At 35.8% G+C, this 22,065-nt stretch overlaps 1 protein-coding gene across 2 annotated transcripts in view; it reads left to right on the top strand.

Annotated features, from left to right (window-relative positions):
* Positions 1-21,308, top strand: part of Jmy (junction mediating and regulatory protein, p53 cofactor) — a 77,678-nt gene extending 56,370 nt beyond the window's left edge. Inside the window, exons 5-11 of one of the 2 annotated variants that reach the window (XM_076856063.2) lie at positions 3,030-3,195; positions 3,692-3,879; positions 8,420-8,506; positions 15,105-15,197; positions 16,261-16,867; positions 17,714-18,024; positions 21,010-21,308. In XM_076856063.2, the coding sequence (XP_076712178.2) occupies positions 3,030-3,195; positions 3,692-3,879; positions 8,420-8,506; positions 15,105-15,197; positions 16,261-16,867; positions 17,714-18,021 (1,449 nt within the window). In that variant the 3' untranslated portion in view covers positions 18,022-18,024; positions 21,010-21,308. Of the gene's footprint in view, positions 1-3,029; positions 3,196-3,691; positions 3,880-8,419; positions 8,507-15,101; positions 15,198-16,260; positions 16,868-17,713; positions 18,025-21,009 lie in introns of both variants that reach the window. The other variant, XM_076856062.2, reaches the window with a different exon arrangement.
* The last annotated feature ends 757 nt before the right edge of the window (positions 21,309-22,065 follow it).

The following is a 22,065-nucleotide window of genomic DNA, read 5'->3' as shown; positions in this document are numbered from 1 at the left end:
CACACTAGAAATTTCAGACTTGAAGCACACAAATCTAGGTTCCACTCTAAATACTTTAATTTATATTACTTAAATAACATTTCTTCCACCTAAATTGTATTTTGGCATTAGGTACAAAAAGAATGTAAATAGAAAATTTTTAATGTCTTAGGCCCTGTCCTCAGTGTTTTTGTCTTTGTTCTCAAAACATAACCTTGTATGTTCTAGGAACATAAACCATTATCTGAAATTCCAGAGGCCATATATGTTATAGAATTTTTAGAAAAGTAATATTAGAACAAATAACTTTAAGATAGTTATTCCAGTAATGAAGTATACAGTTATATCAAATACAATACATAAAGACTTTAACTAGCTTTACACCAATTCTGATCCTGTTTTCCTACAAATAGTTTGTAACATTAGGTTTGACATCAATGTAATTACAGACACTTTCATTTTCCCAAGATTTCTCATATGTGGAATTTGAGATAATTCTGTCAATTTGTATCATTCCTATTTGTGCAGCTATTATTGGTAGAAGCTGTTGTATATTTAAGTTTATATAGCTTTGGTGCTAGGGCTGTGGCTCAGTGGTAGAGCACTTATCTACCACGTATGAGGCATTGGGTTCAATTCTCAGCACCACGTAAAAACAAGTAAAATAAAGGTATTGGGTCCATCTACTAAAATTTATTTTAAAACGTGGGTAGTTTACCTGTTTGCCTGCTGTGTTAATAGAGTATGGGGTGGAGTAATAGAGGAATCTACATCCTGACAGGAGCCCCAAAATAGTATGAAGGGATGTGTTATTTAAAGTGAGTCTCCGAGTCTTAAGGCATAAACTGAGCCTAGGTTCCTATTTTATAATTTAGAAGAAAAATGACAGGGTTTCATATTGTCAACATTTCTTGCCTAGCCACTATAATTAAAACCACTTTGGGTTTGTTATTTATTTTTGTCACTTATAAAATATTTCCTATTCAAGTAGGATCATTCACTGACTTAATAGTTTAGATAATGTTATCTAAAGTATTTATAAAATTTATTAAGTAATGGATTTAAATTAACTGATTATTTTAAATATATACTACTGTACATTTAGGCCATAACTTAACTATTGCTTTTCACTTAAAAATTCTTGTGAAACTAGGTATAGTAGAGCATGTCTATCGTCCTAGTGACTTTGGAGGCTGAGGCAGGAGGATCACAAGTTTGTGGTCAGCCTGGGCAACTTAGCGAGACCCTGTCCTCCCCCCCCCCCCCAAAAAAAAATTTTTTTTTTTAAGGTTGAGATGTTGAAGCTCACTGGTAGAGCAACACTGAGTTTAATACTCAATACCCACCCCCTTCAAAAAAAAAAAAAAAAAAGTCTAGTCATTGGGTATGTCTGTGTGGATATCTACAATGTAAAACAAAAGCTGGAATCTTCAACATGCTCTCATTATGTGCTAACATGTTTGTAACAACTTTTCCAGACAGACGAGATCATTTATCAGCAACAAATTTCACTGTCCTTGCTAGCTTATGCTGTGATAGAGGTATTTCCCTGGTATTCTGGGGCTCCAGGTGATACCTCACGCAAATTTGTAGACATTTCTCTAATATTCCTTTCTATTCTTCTCACTCTGCTTTTGGTAGTTATTCCCTGTCATTTGAAACCAGGGCCTCTTTACCAATGCTGCCAAAACCTTCAGGGCATACTGATGCCTATACCAGAGGCCTCTTGGGACTTTTAAGAATGAACCTTAAGCTGCCAAAGCTTGTTGCTCTGGTTCTAAAAGAAATATTCTTGAAAAAATGCTTACTGTCTCACAATCAGAAATGTGGTATATTTTATATCTCACAGACTCCTAAAAAGCCATCCTTTTCAGCTTTGTCTTGTAACTGCCTTCTCCATATAGCCAAATAGGAATTTGTGGAGATAATAGGGTCAGGAACCAGTATCTGAAGAATGCTTTCCCCTTAGTGGTTTCCTTCCGGTGCCCGATTTAAAGTCAATCAATCAATCAATCAATCCCCTCTCTTGGGCAAAAAAACCAGCCTGATTTAGAATGAATGAATGAATGAATGAATGAATGAATGAATGAATAAATAAATAAATAAATAAATAATTCCCCTCTCTTGGGCCAAAAAACCAGCCAAACAAACAAAGCTCATATAAGAATATCCACCATGAGCCATGCTCAGAAATTTCTGAATCCTATTTTAGGTTGAATCTATTACCCTGACTGCATTTACTTAAAAACAATACCGATCATTATCCATACATAACAATAATTTTTTAATCTAAAGTATCTAAAGCAGTTATTTGATGTTGTTCCACTCATGTGCTCTCACTTTACTCTCCAGCCTATAGGTCTCAGAAGCCAGGCTGTGACCATAGGACAAAGCAAAGTCCCAGATATGTGGATCAGTCAACTTTTACCACTCTGTTGTAAATATCTACGCATGGTCTAGCCTTTTTCATATATTTTATATGAAAAGGCTAACTGCATAAATTAGCATCTACTTTCAAGATTAAGAAGGGATACTATTAACATTTATTTCAAACAGTATATCACCCTAAATAAGGTAATGAGCTGTGATAGAAACTTTTAAACTTATTTTTACCATGTTTGCCTTCTAAAACCATATGCTGTAACTTGATTATCAGTAGTTTCATATATTCATATTTTTTTAAAGTCTGGATTGTTCAGTCAGGGGGACCCCTCCTCCATTTATAGCACTGGCTATAAATATAGGGCCTCTCATATGCTAGGCATACATTCTACCATTGAGTTACACCACAGCCCCTATCCTCTTTGAGGATGTTGCCCATGCTGGCCTGGAACTCCTGGTTCAAGCTATCCGCCTGCCTCAGCTTCCCAAGGAGCTGGGACTAAAGGCTTGCACCACCACATCTCACACAAAACTCTGAATTTCTTACATATAAGTTTCTTTCTTAGAGTGAATGTGCTGTGAATTTATCCTGTTAGTACTGATTTCTAGTTATGCCTTTATTTGTTTTATTGTCTCCACTAACTAAAGTGTTTTTATTTTCATCACAGATGCAAAGTTTGCAGGGTGGTACAGAAGCCATAGCTCGATTGGATCAGTTAGAAGCTGATTATTATGATCTGCAGCTTCAGTTGTATGAAGTACAGTTTGAAATCTTAAAGTGTGAAGAGTTACTGTTGACAGCACAACTGGAAAGTATCAAAAGACTTATATCAGGTATGGTGCACACACAGTAAGTCCACAGAAGACTCAATATGTGAAGAAAATGTATGTGGATGCCAGCTATGTTTCTTTGCTAAGACTTTTTAAAACATCCAGGCATAAAAGAAATGTTTTAAAGGAGTCTCTGAAGTCAAACAAGTTGTTCGGTAGACTGAACAGTTCTACTCTATGTTGGCTTTGGTTATCTTTGTGAAATACTGATTTTGTAGGGATAATTCAGTCAAAACCTGTATTTTCAAAAATTCACAGTTTTGCAGGAGTTGAGCTGGGAGGGAAGTGTAGATTTACGGAGCACTCATTGTGTGCCAGACACTGCACATTTTGCATACATTCAGTCTATGAGGTGCATTTCCATTTAATCACCGTTTTACAGAGAAGCACAAGAAGTATTAGCTTTGAAGTCACAGAGCTAGTAGGTGGCACCAAATTCTGTTCTGTCAGGCCTCACGACCCATGTGCTTTACTGTGACCCCTTGTTGTTCTGTCACAGAAAAGAGAGATGAAGTAGTTTACTATGACACTTATGAAAGCATGGAGGCCATGCTAGAGAAGGAAGAAATGGCAGCCTCTGTGCATGCACAGAGGGAAGAGCTGCAGAAACTACAGCAGAAAGCACGCCAGCTGGAAGCAAGACGGGGACGTGTCTCAGCCAAGAAAGCCTACCTCAGAAATAAAAAGGTATTGAAATCTTGCTTGTTTATTCATTACTTAGTCCTTGATTCATATCTCGTAATTCTAACATGATTTATCACTAATTTTTTTTATTTAAAAGCTAAGCATTATCTCTTCTCATAGCTCAGTTCATTATTTTAGACACATTTCTCTGAAAATTACCCTCTTTAAAATATGTCCAAACAGCCAATGATGATGACTCTTCACCTGCTGGAGGTAACTATGCTAAGTGGTGTGCTCCAGGGTCCTATGTAGTGCAGTTCCTAGCTCCTCTTATTTAAGGTGGCTGGTAATGAACTACAAGTCCTGATTCTGACTTCAGTCTAAAGAAATTTTTAGATTGTTATTATTTTTAACTTGAATTACATTTCAAAATCTTTGATCATTCTTGATATTTGAAGTAATTCCAATTGTGAAAATGTATTTTCTTTTTTATGACTTCAAAAATGTTTTGCTTTCTAGTCCAGAGGTTACTATCATAGGGTGGTTTCTAGGCACTGAATGTGGGTTTTGAATCTGGAACAAGTTTTAAGGCCTGGACCAGTGTGATAACCCTGTGGTACTGACTGCTTTGAGCTCAGATACACAGGCAAAAGTATGGCATGTTCTTTGAGAGTCTACCTTCTGCTCTTAACCAGATTTCAGAGCTTCCACTTCCTCATTTCACAGATATGCAAAGACTTCTGCTTTTTGTAATAGATGGCTTGTATACATTAAAGAAACCCAGGCATACATCTTTCCACAGTATGTCAGTAACCTTCTATCATTTTGTCTACTCTCAGCACAACAGTTACCTCAGCACTCAGGGCTATGGTTTTCTCCTAACTGACAGAAATCTGTGCATTTTTCTTTTTCCATGACAATAGTGGTCATTGAAACCCACTATTGCCTCAGCCATGAGCCTGATGGTTACAGGCTTTAAGTTCTATTCCATGCCAGTTAGAATGTGTTAGTATCACTGCAGTGTTGACCTATCAATGTCTCTGGAGAATGAAATGTAAATAGGATGAAAAATAAAACCTTTTTACGAATATCAGAAACACTGTTTTATAATATTAGTTTCAGCTGTCTGGTAAAGTAACTTAAAGACTTGGTGGGAGTTTATGAACTTGAACATTTTTGAAAGCATTTTTTTAAAATGTTGTATAATTCAGACTTAGTTAATAGTCTGGTTCATTTTAATTCAACATTGTGCTATGCACAACGATGAGCAAGGCATAGTCTCTGCTCTTCCTAGTCTTATAGAAAGCCAACCACATGACCAAATAAGCATGCCAGATAACAAGAGAGCAAATAAAGGCAGCAAAGAAAGGCTTCTTGTAAGAAGTGGTACTTGCATTAGGTTTTTGTTTTGTGGTGTTGGGGATTGAACCCAGGGTTGTGTGTGCAGAGGCAAGCACTCTACCAGCTGAGCTATATCCCCAGCCCCTTGCATTAGGTTTTAACATCTGAATAGAAATTTGCCAAATGGTTGGTGTGGGGGTATAATTCCTAGCCCAACAAAATGACACTGAAGCATAAGAGCATGGTTAGTCAGGGGACTGTATGTGGTAAGTGTGCTACACAGACCAGATTATGGGAAGTTTTCTGAACCACATTAATAGGCCTGAGCAGATTCTGAAGGTAATGCAAATGATTGCAAAGTTTTATGTAAAGGATAATATATACAGATTTATGTTTTATAAAGATAAGGCAAAATGAAAATAAGTTACAGTGAGCACTAAAAGGTTCTGGTTGGAGATTATCATTCTCCTCAACTTTGTGGGGTTGGAATGTTAAGAGTATGAGCTGAGGTAGTGGTGGTAGTACAGATAGTAAGGAATAGAAAATCTGAGAAGTCTCCAATTCTGACCCTTTCCAGAAGTAGAAAGTCAATAAGATTTAATGGTTTATAATGAAGAATAGAGGAGCTATTCTCTATTATCTCTCAGGCTTCTAAATTGGGTATTTGGGTGGATAGAGGTTCCATCTATCATAATGGACTGCCAAGGGAAAAACACAAATGCCTTACAGGTAATGATCCAAGTTTCAGGTGGAGATGGCCATGAAACTGTTGGGCCTCTGGGTTCCATGTATTGAGTAGGTGATTTTATCAGTGATTGATATGGAGAGCTGTTGGGGAGGTGCAAAGGGAAGGTGATAGAACAGATTGGTAGTTTAAAAAAAAAAAAAAATCTTGCATGTACTTTGTATTTTTATAATTCCAAAAGCAAAAGTCAGCAAAACATTTTTGCCTAGGGGTGAGAAGACATTGTAAAGGGCATGGGTTATGAAAATTGAACAAAGAAGGCCCCGGTGTATTGTGAGAAGAGAGGCTCTTTGGAAGGAGTCCTGCAGAAAGTTTGAGACTTTGTACAAAAGAAAGGGTCAAAGAGAAAGAGAAGTCTGAGGGAGAAGAAGCAGGAGATGGTGAGGCTGCAAAAGAGAATACGATTCCTCAAAGCAGGGTGGTCAGCAGTATCAGGTGCCCTACAAAGGCCAAAGGGAATAAGAATTGGGGGAGCTCTGTGATATTTAGTATTAGAGGCTGTTGGGGTCCTATGTTTAGTTTTTTTGGGGGAGAGTTACATCACATGCGAAAGTAAATCAGAATCTGAAACAGACTGAACTTTCCCTTCAGCTATTTCCTTATTGAAGCCTATTAATTCATGTCAATCAATATTCTTCACTCTGTTCTTATGTAAATCTAAATTTAAGATAGGGGAATCCACTATTGGAGAAACTTTCCTTTTACATTTGCACCCTGCCCCCCAATTCCACCAACTGTGGTTGCCAGATCTGTAGCAGGAGGGAGGAGTAACAAGAATGCTGAAAAGAAAGGAAACTGAAAATACTAAATCCTAAGAAGAAAACCATTGTATCAAATATATGACAAAAAAAAGATTTTAAAAATAGATGTCTCCCTGTGGAACACCATCAATTATTCTCCTAAGAATATCATGTGGTAAGAAGCATTGGCTCCTGGCTACTTAGTGTACCTGACACTCATAATAGGATTACATACTGACAGTAGTTGTGCTTCTAAGCAAATCCTGTCCTGTTCCCTGAAGTCTTCAAGTTGTTTTGTGTGTAAATATTTCAGGTAATAGAAGTAATACTATTCTCTGTGTATTTCGTCTTTAATTCACCCAAATGAGCCAGATGAGGTAATCCCTTGTCTGAATTCTAGAAAGCCTAGAAAATATTTTAATACTTTTAATACTTCATTTTAATACTTTGGTGGCAGAACCACACCTGAACTGACATGAAGTTATTTTATTGTCTTAATTTTACCACTTTGACTATTCATATATGTCACTGCAAAAATATTAATATTACTTATTACAGGATATTCCCTCAGATCTTGCCCAAGTTATTGGATGATGTGTGAAGTAACAACCTTCTAAAATATGAAAAAGAAATGTGAATCTCAGAACACATCTGACTTTAGTTCTGAATAAGGGATTGTAAACTTATATCCTCATATAATAATCAAGGGTGTGAAAGTTCTAGTAATTATTAAATAAATCACAGAAGGATAAGCAGCTAGAATGGGGCAGAGGTGTACGATTTTGTCCTATGTTTGTGTGACTTCCAAGTCTGAGTCACTATATCATTCTGTAATGAAATTATATAATGCTACCTTTATTTTCTCAACTGCACTGGACAGATTTTTGTTAGTAGAGTGAACCAGAGCAGGCTAAGAATACAGTGTTGTAAACATCTGCTTTAAAATATTAATGAGTTTCAAAGTCATTATGACTTTCTTTTTTAGTTGTAGATGGGCAAAATACTTTAAAATTCTTTTTTTTATAATTATACATGGACAGAATATCTTTATTTTATTTTTTATGTGGTGCTGAGGATCAAACCCAGTGCCTCATGACTTTTTTAAAATTAAAGAGTGATCATTTTGGTATAGCTTTGAGAATACTGGAAACTAATATCAATAGTTAGCCTTTTTACCTAGAAAAATTCTTTTAAGGATAGTTACATTAAGGACATACAGTTAATGAAGATTAGACTTGATGCTGCCAAAAAACTGTCATTTGGATTATAGGGCATTTCTAGTTTTTAAGGTCCTTTTCAACTCTTAACAAGTATGACTAGAAGATTCAGATCTCGTGATATTGTTTAAACTAGTCTGGACAAAATCATGGTCTTTAATTCATCAGAGAAAGCTCAAGAATACAGACTAATGCCAACAGTTGTATATTCTTTTTTGCCCAGACCTGTTTAAAGAATATAGTGAGACTTGGAAGGAATTTTCTGGCTATATAGACTTCATAACTGAAAGAAACCTTTGAGATATAAGGACATTCTCTTCCACCTTGCCCCATCCCTTCTCTTAAAATGACAACACAGTGTCTAGAAAAGTTAACAGTTTAATAGAAGAGTCTTTTGTAAGATCCTTATTATTTGGCTCATATTTCAACGGTTCAGGTGAGAAATAATGGGTGGTTTAGTTGGTACTTTGCTATGTAGGTATGTATTAAAATTAGAATTTATCAAATAAACCTTGGTGTGGCTTTTCTAAATTATTAAAAGACATTTTATGTATTTATAGGAAATTTGTATTGCAAAACACAATGAAAAATTCCAACAGCGCATTCAAAGTGAAGAGGAATATAGAACCCATCACATGGTACAACTAGTAAGTTTGGACTCTTGGAGACTTGGAACAAAGGTTTATTTTTATGTGTCTCAAGGTGGATAAAGGCTATAGAGAATCTCATAACTAGATATTAGCATTAGTTCATATATTTATGAATATAAATATGCATGCAAATTGAGAGTGGGTTTTTTTGTTTGTTTGTTTGTTTGTTTTGGTCTGTTTTTGCTATACTGGGCATTGAACCTAGGCCTTCACACATGGCTGGGTAAGCTTTCGGCCACTAAGTTACATAGATAACCCTTTCTAATTTATTTGGAGACAGGGTCTTGATAAGTTGCCTTGGTTGGCCTGGAACTTGTGGTCCTCAAGCCTCCAGAGTAGCTGGGTTAATAAACATGCTTTGCTAAATTAGCAGTTGTGTATGGTGTGTGGGGGGCATACTTTTTGAGTGGTGAGTCTGGAGAGTTGCTCTCTGCTCCACTTCCCACCTGTACCTTCTCCCCACACCTCTAACACATAACTTCTGTTGCTACCATAGTGGTACATTTGTCAAAAATTCTCAAAAACAACATCAACATTGACACATCATTATTGCCCAAAGACCATTGTTTACCCTATGGTTTTTTCCTGGTGTTGTGAGGTTACTATAAATTGGTATTGACGTGAATCTGTTCTTACAGTATCATACAAAATAGTTTTTAATTAGGTTTCTGCTTTTTTATTGTTGATTTTTCACTATCCTGAAAATCCCTTTGTTCTACCTGTTCTTTCCCTCTCTGCCCCCAGACCCTTATAATCATTGATATTTTACTGCTGCCATAGTTTTTTTTCTTTAACCATCTTGTGTATACAGTTAGAATCATACATGGAGCCTTTTCAGATTGGTTTCTTAGTAAGGATTTTAGGTTTTTCTGTGTCTTTGTGGCTCATTTATTTTTAGTGTTTGATACTACTACATTTTATGAATATGTACTATAGTGTGTTCATCCATTCATTTACTGAGACCTATCTTGGTTGTTTCCAAGCATTGGAAGTTGTGAATAAAGCTATTTAAAAGCCCATGCAGGGGTTTTAATTTGATTTTATTATTTGTTTGTTGGACAGGGAGTACTGGGGATTGAACCCAGAGGCTGCATGGTATTTTGAGAAATAGAGTCTCACTGAGTTGCTGAGGCTCTTGGTAAATTCCTAAGGCTGGCTTCAACTTTCAATCCTTCTGCCTTAGCCTCCCAAATCACTGGGATTACAAGCAGGGGCTACTATAGCTGGCCATATAGGGCTTTTGGTGCGCATAGATTCAGCTTCTTTGAGTAAATAACAAGGAGTTTGATTTCTGGATAGTATGGTAAGAGTATATATAGTCATGCAAGAAACTACCAAACCATCCTCTAAAGTGATTGTAGCAGTTTGCATTCCCCTGGTCAATAAATGAGAGCTCAGGTGGTTTCATTCCCTTTTCAAGCTTCTTCTGTTGTCAGGGGTTTGAATTCTAATAGGTGTGTATTGGTATATCATTGTTTTAGTTTACAGTTCTCTAATGACATGATGTCAAGCATATTTTCATATGCCCATTTGTCATCTGCAGCTCTTCCCTTTTCTTTTTTTCCAAACTGGATATCTTCTTTAGCATCAGAATGTTTTGCTCAGTTTTTAATTGGCTTTGTGCTTCTTTATTGTTGAGTTTTAAGAGTTCTTTGTATGTTTGGATAACAGTCCTTTATCCGACCTGTCTTCTACAAATATTTTCTCTCAATTTGTGGCTTGAATTCTCATTCTTTAGACAGTATCCTACCCAGAGCAGGGATTAAAAACTTTTCAAAGCAGAGTCCAGTTTACTAGTAATGTAAAACTTTTAGTAGAGTCCAGTTTACTAGTAATGTCTTTCATATCAGATAAGTCATCTAGAAAGTCTTCACCAAACTTGAGGTCATTTTCTCTTATGTAATCTTGTCGTTTTTTTGGTTTTGCATTGTAGTTCAAGGTCTGTGATTCACTTTGAGTTAATTTTTGTGAACAACATAAGGTTGTGTCTGGATTCATTATTTTGCATGTGTATGTCCAGTTACTCTAGTACCATTTATTTAAATGATTTTCATTGGCTTCCCCCCTCTTCTTTTCCTGGGCACTGGGGATTGAACCCAGGGCCTTGTGTATACGAAGCAAGCACTCTACCAACTGAGCTATATCCCCAAGTAAATGATTATCTTTGGACTGGAGATACAAAATGGTAGAGCACTTGCCTAATTTGAATAAGGCCCTGGGTTCAATCTACAGCACCACAAAAAAATAAATTCTTTTCTTTGTTTCATTGAATTGCCTTTACCCCTTAGTCAAAGATCAGATGATTCTGTGTGGTTCTATTTTAGGCCCTCTGTACTGTTCTGTTGATCAAGTCTTTTGTCTTTCCATTTAATGTTCAGAATCAGCTTTTTGACAGATACAAAATAACTTGCTGAGATTAGAGTGAAACTGCATTGAACCTGTTGACTAAAAGTGTTGAGTTTTCCTGCCCACAAACAAGGAATATATCCTCATTTAATTCTTTAATTTTATTTATCTGTTTTTATTTATGTTTTCCTCATTTAGATCTTATATAAAAGCGCCTGTGTGTGTGTGTGTGTGTGTGTGTGTGTGTGTGTTTATATTTGTGTGAATCACATATATATATGGCACTATATAGTTAGATTTATACCTACTTCTTTGTGTGGAGGGGTGGTAATGGTATTGTGTTCTGATTTGAAACTCCAATTGGTTCATCAATGGTATATTAGAAAGTAAGTGACTTGTACCTGTTAGTTACTATAATGTGTGTGTATGTGTGTATGTGTGTTGTGCTGGGAATTAAATCCAGTGTTATTTTTCTCATATCAGTTTTCTTTTGGATAATATTAACTGTAAACAAAGTAGTTTTTTTTCCTTCCCAATCTCCTTTTTATTTCATTTTCTTATTACATTAGCTCATGGTTCTATTATTATAAAGGAGGAATGAGAGGAAACATACTTGCATCTTCCTTATCTTAACAGAAAGCTCTAGTTTCTTATCATTAAGTATGATGTTATCTGTAGATTTTTAGATGTTCTTGATCAAGCCAAGAAAGTTTCTATTCCTAGATTGCCAAGAGCATGTTTATTTAAAAAAAAAAAAAAATTAGCATCATGTTAAAGGACATAAAGGGCTTAAAATTTATCCATTAATCCTTTAAGCTCATTTTCCCACAGTCTCAACCTTAAAGGTCAAGGGTTGAAAAAGGTGAATAAGGGTTATCAGCATGGTTATTGAGATTCCATGCATATAGCCTCTTTGTTTTTATATGAAGGTTTTGGTTTCTGATAAGCAGCTGATCCTTTGGATGAAGTGGCTAATTAACTATTTAGGAGTTTTGTGGGACAAAGAGGTAAAAATGAGGGAAACTGATACATAATAGAATCTCAGAGATAAATGTCATCTTATAATTTGACCTAATACTAGCCTCAGGTGAAATACCTAATTGTCAGATAATGGATGGATCCATTCACCAACCTTGTCATCTTACATACATAACTAAAGGAAAATAAAGCAGGCTTATATCAAACTAGATCCTTGTTTTTCAAAGCTAAATTTCTGTTCTGTGCCCCACCCCTTCCCTCCCTGTACTGGGGGTTGAAACTAACCAAGGACTAGTGCTGCTACAACTAAGCTGTATCCCCAACTCTTTATTATGAGATAGGGTCTTACTAAGTTTCCCAGGTTGCCTCAAACTTAAGATCCCGCTGTCTCAGCCTCTCAAATTCTAGGACTACAGGTGTATGCCACCATTCTGGGCTTCAGAATTAGGAGTGTGTGTGTGTGTGTGTGTATTCGATGTAAACTCTCTAAAAATGAGAGAGGACTCACACTTGCTAGGCAAGTACTGTACCACTGAGCTACATTCGCAACTGTATTTGTTGTTGTTGCCATTACTGTTAACTCAAATTAGGTGCAAGAAAAAAATTGTGGTCAAGAAACGGTCAATTTTCTCCTTTTAAAAAAATTACATTATTGTTTTACATAATCACTCTCATAACTTGTGGCTATTACTTATTGAAAGCATAAATGAAATACTTTTAAGCTATAGGTCATGGAAACTGATAGCTTGATTTTTGCTCATGTGGCTTCTTTTTGTGTTGCCTTTGTCAACTTCCTCTGCTCCAATAGGTGCCATGACCAATCATTGTTCTCAGTTTCCTAAAAACAATACATTGATATGAAATCCTTTAATTATAAGCAGTTGTAATTAGTAGCTTGCAAAGCAGTTTCTCAATCATTCCTGTACTTTAAAAAATCTCATTGTATATAGAAGAGATACTACGATCATTATAAGTTATAAAGTTTACAGTTATAAAGAAAAAAATCAAGTTCAGTTAACAAGAGAACTTTTGAACAAATTATTAGGATTTACACAGATTTCTTGAAAACATTCAGAGAAAGATTGTTAGGATATTCTTTATCTTTCACAGCATGAGTCTGATGCTAAAAAAACTTAGTTTTAAAAATTGTTTTTTCAGCATCAGACTCATGCTGTGAAAGATAAAGAAATCATTTGACTCATACTTTCTCCCAACTCCTTTCTTCCTCCATCCAATATGCCCCTCACAATGTAAAAATATTAGATAACTTTTAAATTCTTTGTTATTTACTCATGATTCTCAGTTGTTTTAGATTCAACTTTATATCTAAGTTTAGTGCTTATTGGGTTCTTATCATGTTTTTGTTTCTGAGTTTATTTTTGTTCACCTTGGAGTTGGTTAGATTTCATTTATGGTGCTGTTTTGGGAAAGTTTTACCTTCTGAGTTCTTGCATGTATTGGGAATGCCTGTTTATATCCTTTATATATAAAGGACACTCTTGGTGGATCGTGTGGGCATTTCCTCCTCCAACAAATTTTGGAAATACTGCCACCCTATATTGCAGCATTGAATGTTGTAATGAAGAGGTCTGAGGCCCTCTCCACCTCATAGGAACGTGATTTTTCTATCTGATACCCATAGGAATTTTTCTTTGTTTTGATTTTTTTGTTGTTTATCTTACACCTCTTAATTTGGGTACATGCTAATTTATTTCAGATTTTATTTTAGGTTTTATTGTATTCTTATATTTAAATAATGTCAAATTTTATTTTGTTATGTAAGAATCATGTTTTTCATAACATTTTATTCAAAGTAATTAGCCTATCACATCTCTTTCAGTTTCCTTCATTCAGAGTTACCTTTATTCTTCCCTCTCACATTTAAGGAATTAAAAGGAAGTAAGAGAGGTCTTTATTTGATTCTTGGTGTCACCTCCACCCCCACCCCCACCCCTGTTACTGGTGATTGAATTCAGGGGTGCTGTGTCACTGACCTACATCCCCAACTCTGTTTGGGGGAAGATAATAAAATATTATTATCTGGTGGGAATAAAGGAGGGAGGTGACAAAATAAAAAGCATAGTGAAGGTTTGTATTCGAAAAGAACATTTTTAGAAGAATGAAAAGTTGATTTTTCTATGTGAAATTGATTATCTGAGCAGGAAAACAAAGTCAAAATCTATCATTTGCTTGACTAAAATATATTCTAGCAAATGAGATTTTATTGTACAGGTTTTATATGATTGAACAATATGGGAAAAATTTAAAATTTCTATATAGGTAAGTGCCATCTATGAGGTATGATATTAAGGCAAGTAATTGATGCATAACAGGAAGCATTTTTTATAACTGCTGGTTATATTCATCAAAATACCATATAATATCTAAATGGCCAACTAACTTGTTGCTGGGTTTATCTCTAAAGGCTTTGGTACCTTTGTCTAGTATGAAGTAACTATTTTTGTCGGTTTGTCTCTGTGTCTTCTATTTTGTTCCATTGGTCTTCTTGTCTGTTATGGTCCTAATACCATGCACCACAACAAAGATATTTTTGTTCATATAGCTCTTTAATAATCTAAGATCTGGGATTGTGATGCCTCCTGCTTAGTTTTTCTCGTTCTGAGGATTGCTTTGGCTATTCTGGGCCTCTTATTTTTCCAGATAAATTTCATGACTCCTTTTTCTATTTCTATAAAGAACTACATTGGAATTTTGTGGGAATTGCATTCCATCTGTATAGTGCTTTTCGTAGGATAACCATTTGACAGTATTAACTGCCTATCTGAGAATGCAGGAGGCAAAAATAGGCTGTCATAGGCTGTTGCTTCCTCTGGAAAAGGCTCACATCTCCCTTGAATTTGTATCCATTGCTGTAATGCCCCAGAGGTGTCCACTCTGGAGATAGCCTGCATTCTCCCTTGAATGTATACATATCTGCTTTCCTAAGTAAATCTTTGTCTCTAAAAATAAGTCAATTATATTTGAATTAACAGAATATAGTGGAAATAATTATTTTATACTGAATTAAGTCCAAAACTCACAAGATAAAAATAGTTCAGGGATTTAATTTTACTTCATCATCAGTATGAATTTTAGAATTTTATGAATTTTATTTAAAAACAGGGCTACACGTCATAGAACATTTTGTTCTCTTAAGTCATGTATTTTACATATTGGGAGAACATTGTGTGCATGTGTGTTTTCTCTATTAATGGCAAAAATGAATGGGAAACAACATAATGGACTTATGGAATTATTTTTTTACCAGAAGAGAGAAAAAGTGCATGATGAAGAGGAAAGAAAAAGTGCCTGGGTTAGTCAGGAGAGACAGAGAACGCTGGATAGACTTCGAACATTTAAACAGGTAATGGAAAGTATGGCCTATTTATTGTTTTTCATTGCTTTTCAAACAGAGCTATACACATATCTCTTTAAAATATAACTATGACAGTTCTCTTCCCCCACCCCTTCCCACCAACTGTTTTGATATCATGGCCCCCTTTCTTCTGGTTGTTTCCAAAGTAAATATTCTTATGATCTTTGGTACACAAAGAGTGGTATAAGATCGGGGTGTCTGGGAAACCTGGATTCCCTTTGCATTTTATAAAAATAGCCAATTTACAACTGACTAACCAGCTCAAATATCAACTTGTTACTGATTCCACATATATCAACCTATGAAGGTAATGTATGGCGATGACCATTGGAGAATGGAAGAGTGGACTTATAATAGGAGAATTTCTTGAGCAGGTTCCTTGCCAGGCTAAGCCATGACTCTGAACAGATATAAGAGTGTCTAAACCTTGAAGTGCTCTGAAGCCTTACTTCAATTCCTCCCTACTGAAGGAACTGCCTTATAGGTGAAGTGAACTCTTAGTTGTACAGTGAAAAAAATGGGGTGCTGTGAGGTCATCCTTTATAAGAGGATAAGACTTGCATTAAGTAAATATTTTCTTAACAAGTGTTATGAATACTAGGTTTTCATGCAATAAATGATTTATAATGAGACTTCTCTGTATTAATAATGCAAAAGATTTTTTTCCTCTCCTTCACAGGTCAAAATGAATATATTATTATCAGAGGTTTTATTACGCTACATAAACAATCAGTAAAAGAAGTTTCAAATTTTCTAATCCACAAGCATTGAAAAACATACAGGAAACTAATAGTTTTTTAGCTTTCTGCATAACAGTAGCATATGTTTGACATTATTTATGTTTTGTATTTTAAATATTCAGTTGGCTTCTTAAATAGTTAAGACTAACTGATGATAATAGTTTGAGGAGGTATTAGGCATTGTCATTCTAGTACTCTGGATTTTTTTTTTCCTGAAAAGTCACAAAAGAGCCAAAAATATCTCCAGTATAAGGACATACATAAATTGTTTTAATGTAATACAACCAGTTATAATAATTTTGTTATTTTAGAGGTACCCTGGGCAAGTCATACTTAAATCAACCAGATTACGACTGGCTCATGCGAGAAGAAAAAGTGCAGCAAGTCCTGTGCCCCATGAGGATCCATGTGACTCTCTACCAAGGGTGTTGCAGGTAGAGGGAAAAACTGAAGAGGTGGGAGAAGGAAGAGGCCAGCTTGGGTCATCACAGACAACAGAATCCCAGCGCCTTGCACAACTTGAAGATAATTCATTAGCACAACTTGAAGCCACTTCATTACCTCTCAGTGGTGTTACCTCCGAACTGCCTCCCACTGCATCTCTTCCACTTTTGAATAGCAGTGACCTCGAACCATGTTCTGTTAGCACAGATCCACTCCCACCACCTCTCCCTCCTACACCCCCTCCGCCCCCACCACCCCCACCACCCCCTCCCCCTCCTCCCCCTCTGCCTGTTGCAAAGGACAACACTGCCAACCCAGAGACACTGGAGAAAGGTCTGCCTAGAAAAGAGGGGAATGAGAAGAGGATCCCAAAGTCTGCCAGCGCCCCCTCAGCACACCTTTTCGATAGCAGCCAGCTGGTTAGTGCCCGAAAGAAGCTCAGGAAGACTGCTGAAGGTTTGCAGAGGAGGAGAGGTAACTTGAAAGACATTTTCATGACCAACTGTTGCATAAAGTGAGGAATAATGACTAATAATGAATAATAATAATTTTATTCTACTTTAAACAATTTAAAACATTTCTTTAAAAAAAATTTTTTTTTGTACTTGTGTATGGTTTTATTTTATTTGTATGCAGTGCTGAGGATCCAACCCAGTGCCTCACACATGCTAAGCAAGCGCTCTGCCACTGAACTACAGCCCCAGCCTTAAAATATTTATCTTTGAACAACATTATTTCATAGTAAACAGGTTTTCAAGTAGAGGAGAATTCTCACCCACAGCAACAGATATGTACCGATACACATAAACGTGTACCTTTTAGGCTATTTATTGGGTATGTTTTAAAAGTATGTCTTCTGAAGTGACTTGACCTGTTTGGTTGGTGGCTCTTTCTATGCTAGAGAAAATCTGATTTTAAACCTGGGAGATGAGATAAAGTACTCATGGTCTAGGGATATATAGCTCAGTGATAGAGCATTTACCTAGCATGTACAAGTCTCTGTGTTCGGTCCCCAGCACCACAAAAACAAACAGAACAAAACAGTACTCACATAAGAAAGGGCTGGGAGACATTAGCAAAATCTTGTAACATCTTCTCACATTTTGGTATTGAGGTATATTCTTTGTTTAAGAAAGCAAAGAAGTAGAGAAAAGTATGTACAATTTATTGCATGTCCAATGTCTTAATAAAATTACTTCTAAAAAATAACATGGAACTTTCCTTTAAACATTATGTAAAGCTATTTGCATATTACATTTTAATCTGGGGCCTTTCTGTGAAATATTTATTAATGTAATTGTTCTGTTTCATTTTCCAAAGTGAGCTCACCTATGGATGAAGTGCTAGCATCCTTGAAGCGTGGTAGTTTTCATCTGAAAAAGGTTGAACAGCGAACTCTGCCTCCTTTTCCTGATGAAGATGATAGTAATAATATCTTGGCACAAATAAGGAAAGGGGTAAAATTGAAGAAGGTACAGAAGGAAGTTTTGAGAGAATCCTTCACACTTCTGCCTGATACAGACCCTCTAACACGGAGCATCCATGAAGCTCTACGAAGAATTAAAGAGGCATCCCCTGAGTCAGAGGATGAAGAAGAGGTTTTGCCTTGCACAGACTGGGAGAACTGACAAGTAAATGGCCTATTGTCTTTAATAGCATACAGTATTACAGAATGGGGTCTGGTATTCCTTATTGAGTCTTAAGCTTATAGTATGGATCATAAGTTTGTAAATTTCTAGAAACCAAAGAAACAAAAAGCACTTTTTAATGCTATGTATATGCTATGTTTTTTATATCTTGCTCACTAAAATTTTCTGTAGAACACCTATATCCCAAGTAAAGGGACAGTATTACTTCTGCCTTAAACAAAGGAGGACTTTTTCAACTGAAGTACTTCCATTATGTATTCTGAGTTTTGATGTCTTCTTGCAGCCTGTAAAGTTTTCTAGTATCAATCTAGAAAAAAAATCATTGCATTGTTTGATTAGATTTCTAAACCTTTAAAACTACTCGGGCTTATCAAATTTACTGGATTGTCTAGACTAATTTGCAGCTACTGTGTGTGTGTGTATGTGTGTTTATATATACACACACATAATGTAATTGTTCTGTTTCATATATATATATATAGTAGCTGCAACATACACACACACACACACACACACACACACACACACACACACATATATATGTATAACATGTCTAGAGTCCCCTCAATATATAGTAAGATCATCTTTTTGGTTAAAATGTGACATTATCTTAAGTAATATTTGTAGTCTATTTTGTAGTCTACTTTTTAATAAGGTAATTAGTTTGTAATGTGACATTACTAGTTTGTAATGTGACACAAATCATACTAAATATATCAAATCAATAAAGATAATGTGCTATAAATTAAATAGTATAGAACTGATAATTAATGCAACTGAAATATAGCAATTTGTGCAAAATGTACAGAATATGCAAACATGTTCTACTCATTATAATAATATTCTCTTAATGGAATTATGTCTCTATGGGATTCACAACATTCACCAAAACAGGGAATATTTTAGTTCTGGAAGAAGTAGGTAAAGGCTGGGTGCAGTGGTGCATGCCTGAAGTCCCAGTGGATCAGGAGGCTGAGGCAGGAGGACCATGAGTTCAAAACCAGCCTCAGCAACAGTGATGTGCTAAGCAATCCAGTAAGCCCCAGTCTCTAATAGGGCTGGGGGTGTGGCTCAGTGGTGAAGTGCCCCTGAGTTCAATACCCCATACAGCCCCACACCACACCCCCCCCACCAAAAAAAAAAATAAATAAATAAAGGATAATTTTTTCTTAGGAAAATGAATCTTCTTAATTTTCAGTAGTGGAGATTGACTCTTTGGCCTTGAACATGCTAGACAGCACTCTACCATTGATTTTTTTTTTTTTTTTTTCACATCCAGCCCTTTCTTCCTTTTTTCCTTCCTTCCTTCCTTCCTTCCTCCCTCCCTCCCTCCCTTCCTTCCTTCCTTCCTTTCTTTCTTTCTTGGTGTGTGTGTGTGAGAGAGAGGAGAGACAGAGAGACAGGGTCTTTTTAAATTACCCAGGCTGGCCTTGAACTTGTGATCCTGCTATCTCAGCCTCCCAAGTAGCTGGAATTACAGCACTGTGCTTATCAGCACAGTGATTCTTAAACATGTTTGATCTTAAGAGCTAACCTGGTGAGCTTATTTAAAATGCATACTCTTGAGTTAGAGATTCTTACTGAGTTGATACGGATATGCAGGTATACATCTGGATTTTGGAGACCGTAGTACCAAAAAAAAAAAAAAAAAAACAAAACAGTTTTTAAATATTGATTATAAGTGAAAAATGCTAAAAAAAAATTCACTTGTTCTTTTTGAGCTTGGGTTTATCTGGAAAATATTCATCTATTACCTCTCCATGCTGTCCCTATGCGCTTATGCACCAAACTTAACAGAAGGGTGAAAAAAATATTTCTCTTGATGTCATTCAGCAGTGTTCAATTTGATTCAGCAATGTTCAATACTATCATTTCCATCATTTCCCTGCTTTATTTCCTGTTACGTAGAGACCCTAATTATGATCACTTTGTAGAACTGTATGACATATCACTTTTGGATTCCAAGATAATTTGAAACCATTTTTGCTTGTGCATGTATACATTATGTCTTGTATATGAATGCAGATATCTAGAAATCTAGACATCTTGCTCATTATGTTAATGTCCAGCAACTCAGATGCATCTGGAAACTTTTCTAGTTATTTGCAGATTATCCCCCACTTCACAGTTCTTGCTACTTATTAAATTGTCTCCTGCTTGTAGCTTCTCAGTTTGCTGCTTAAACCTGCACTAAAACTACCACCTGGATGCATTATTGGTTAATGCCACAACATGGCTTTCACAGATGTGTATATTTTGTTTTTTATTTGTTTTTCTTTTTGTTTGTTTGTTTTTATTTATTTTTATTTCTTACAACTGGCCTATAGTAGGCAGAGCTGGTATAGCAGCTCAGGCTGGCATACCCTCATTTGTCTTCTCCCACCCCACCAGAATCTTATCTGATATATAGACATTGTAAGAGCATTAATGTATAGCAACTGGCTGAGGTGTTATTTATAGTTTCTGGCTATTCATTTAGGCTGAAGAACATGTGCCACTTCAAAGAAAACAAAACTAACAAAAAAACCTGCTTAAAACTTCACTGGAGTGGTTGGAGGCTGGGTTTTTCGTTGTCTTTTTTTGGGGGTGGAGATTTCTGTATGTTGTACAATGTTAAAAGAAACACTCTCAGATACTAAGTATGAGCTCAGAAACATGTGAAGTCACTTTTAGGTGTGTGTGTCCATGTGTCAGTATTAGGGATTGAAGCCAGAGGCATTCTACATTGAGCTACATCCCCAATCCTTTTCTTTTGTTATATGCTTCTTTTTTTGAATCCACCATCTTTTACCTATCTGTTCATCCCAGATAGTGTAAGTGTAAATGGTGTGCAGCACTGAGCCTTGCTTTATTATATGCTTTTAAAAGGTCCGTGTGTATGCGTATATATATTTTAGAGAGAGAGAGAGGGAGGAGAGAATATCTTTTTTTTTTTTTTTTAATTCACTGTATTTTGTTTGCCAACAGGTAACTTAAAGAAGAAAAATACGTACAGATGAAGATTGGTTCTGATTCTTTTGGAAAACAAAAGTTGAAGCTCTTGGTTCCACAGTTGGATTCCATTAGATCCAAAGTATATTGACTCAGTTGTATGGGGGGGAAAAAAAAAGGAAGCACAATTGGCAAATTATTACTTTTACAGTCATTCCAATAGATAATGGTTAAGATGATTTTTAAATGTGCAATGTTCCTATCTGTGATGAAGAAAGGCCTCCTGGAGATGGCTGTTTTTTTATGCACCTTCCCTTCCCCCATCCACCCATATATATATATATATATATATATATATATATATATATATATATATGTGTGTGTGTGTGTGTGTGTGTGTGTGTGTGTGTGTATGTGTATACATATATATATATATATGTATACACATACACACACACACACACACATATATATATATATATATGCTTGTAGTGGCCAGTTAAACTGGGAGTTGCTATGAGTTGGAAGAACACTAGGCTGACAGATCTACTGTGAGCTGTTTTGGGACTGCTTTGAGATCCATCTTTCAGTGTACTAAAAGTAAGGACATCTGCTGAAAACACAGAGCTTCTTCCATATCAGCTTACAGAAATAGTGCTACATTCTGAAAAAGAAGTTTATGGTAGCAATAGGTCAGGAATTATAATCAGATGGAAATGTACTTAAAAATTTTAACAGTTCTCATCTCCAAAGGAATTTTCATAAATGATGTCCAACATCTGAAAGATCAATGGAGATACACCTATTAAAGTGCGTACCAAACATGATAACATTTAACAAGGCATATTTTTAGAAGGCTACACAGTCTACACTTTGTAAGGGTTTGAAGTTAAAATTTCCATGCTTTTAAATAGCTTTTCATAATTCTGAATTTATAATGGTTTGAATTTTATGTGCATCCTTGTTTATGAGAAGCAATACTTTGTAATTTGATAATGTTTCAAATTATTTTTAGTCTTTTTGTTTGAACTGTTGCTTGATCACCATAACTCATGACTTTCCTATTGAGAATCAAAAAGGAGGATTCAATAA

Source organism: Callospermophilus lateralis, chromosome 5, assembly GCF_048772815.1.
Source record: "Callospermophilus lateralis isolate mCalLat2 chromosome 5, mCalLat2.hap1, whole genome shotgun sequence".
In the NCBI taxonomy this organism is placed as follows: domain Eukaryota; kingdom Metazoa; phylum Chordata; class Mammalia; order Rodentia; family Sciuridae; genus Callospermophilus; species Callospermophilus lateralis.
The sequence above is the reverse complement of the archived record's forward strand: the minus strand, read 5'-3'. Positions and strand labels throughout refer to the sequence as shown.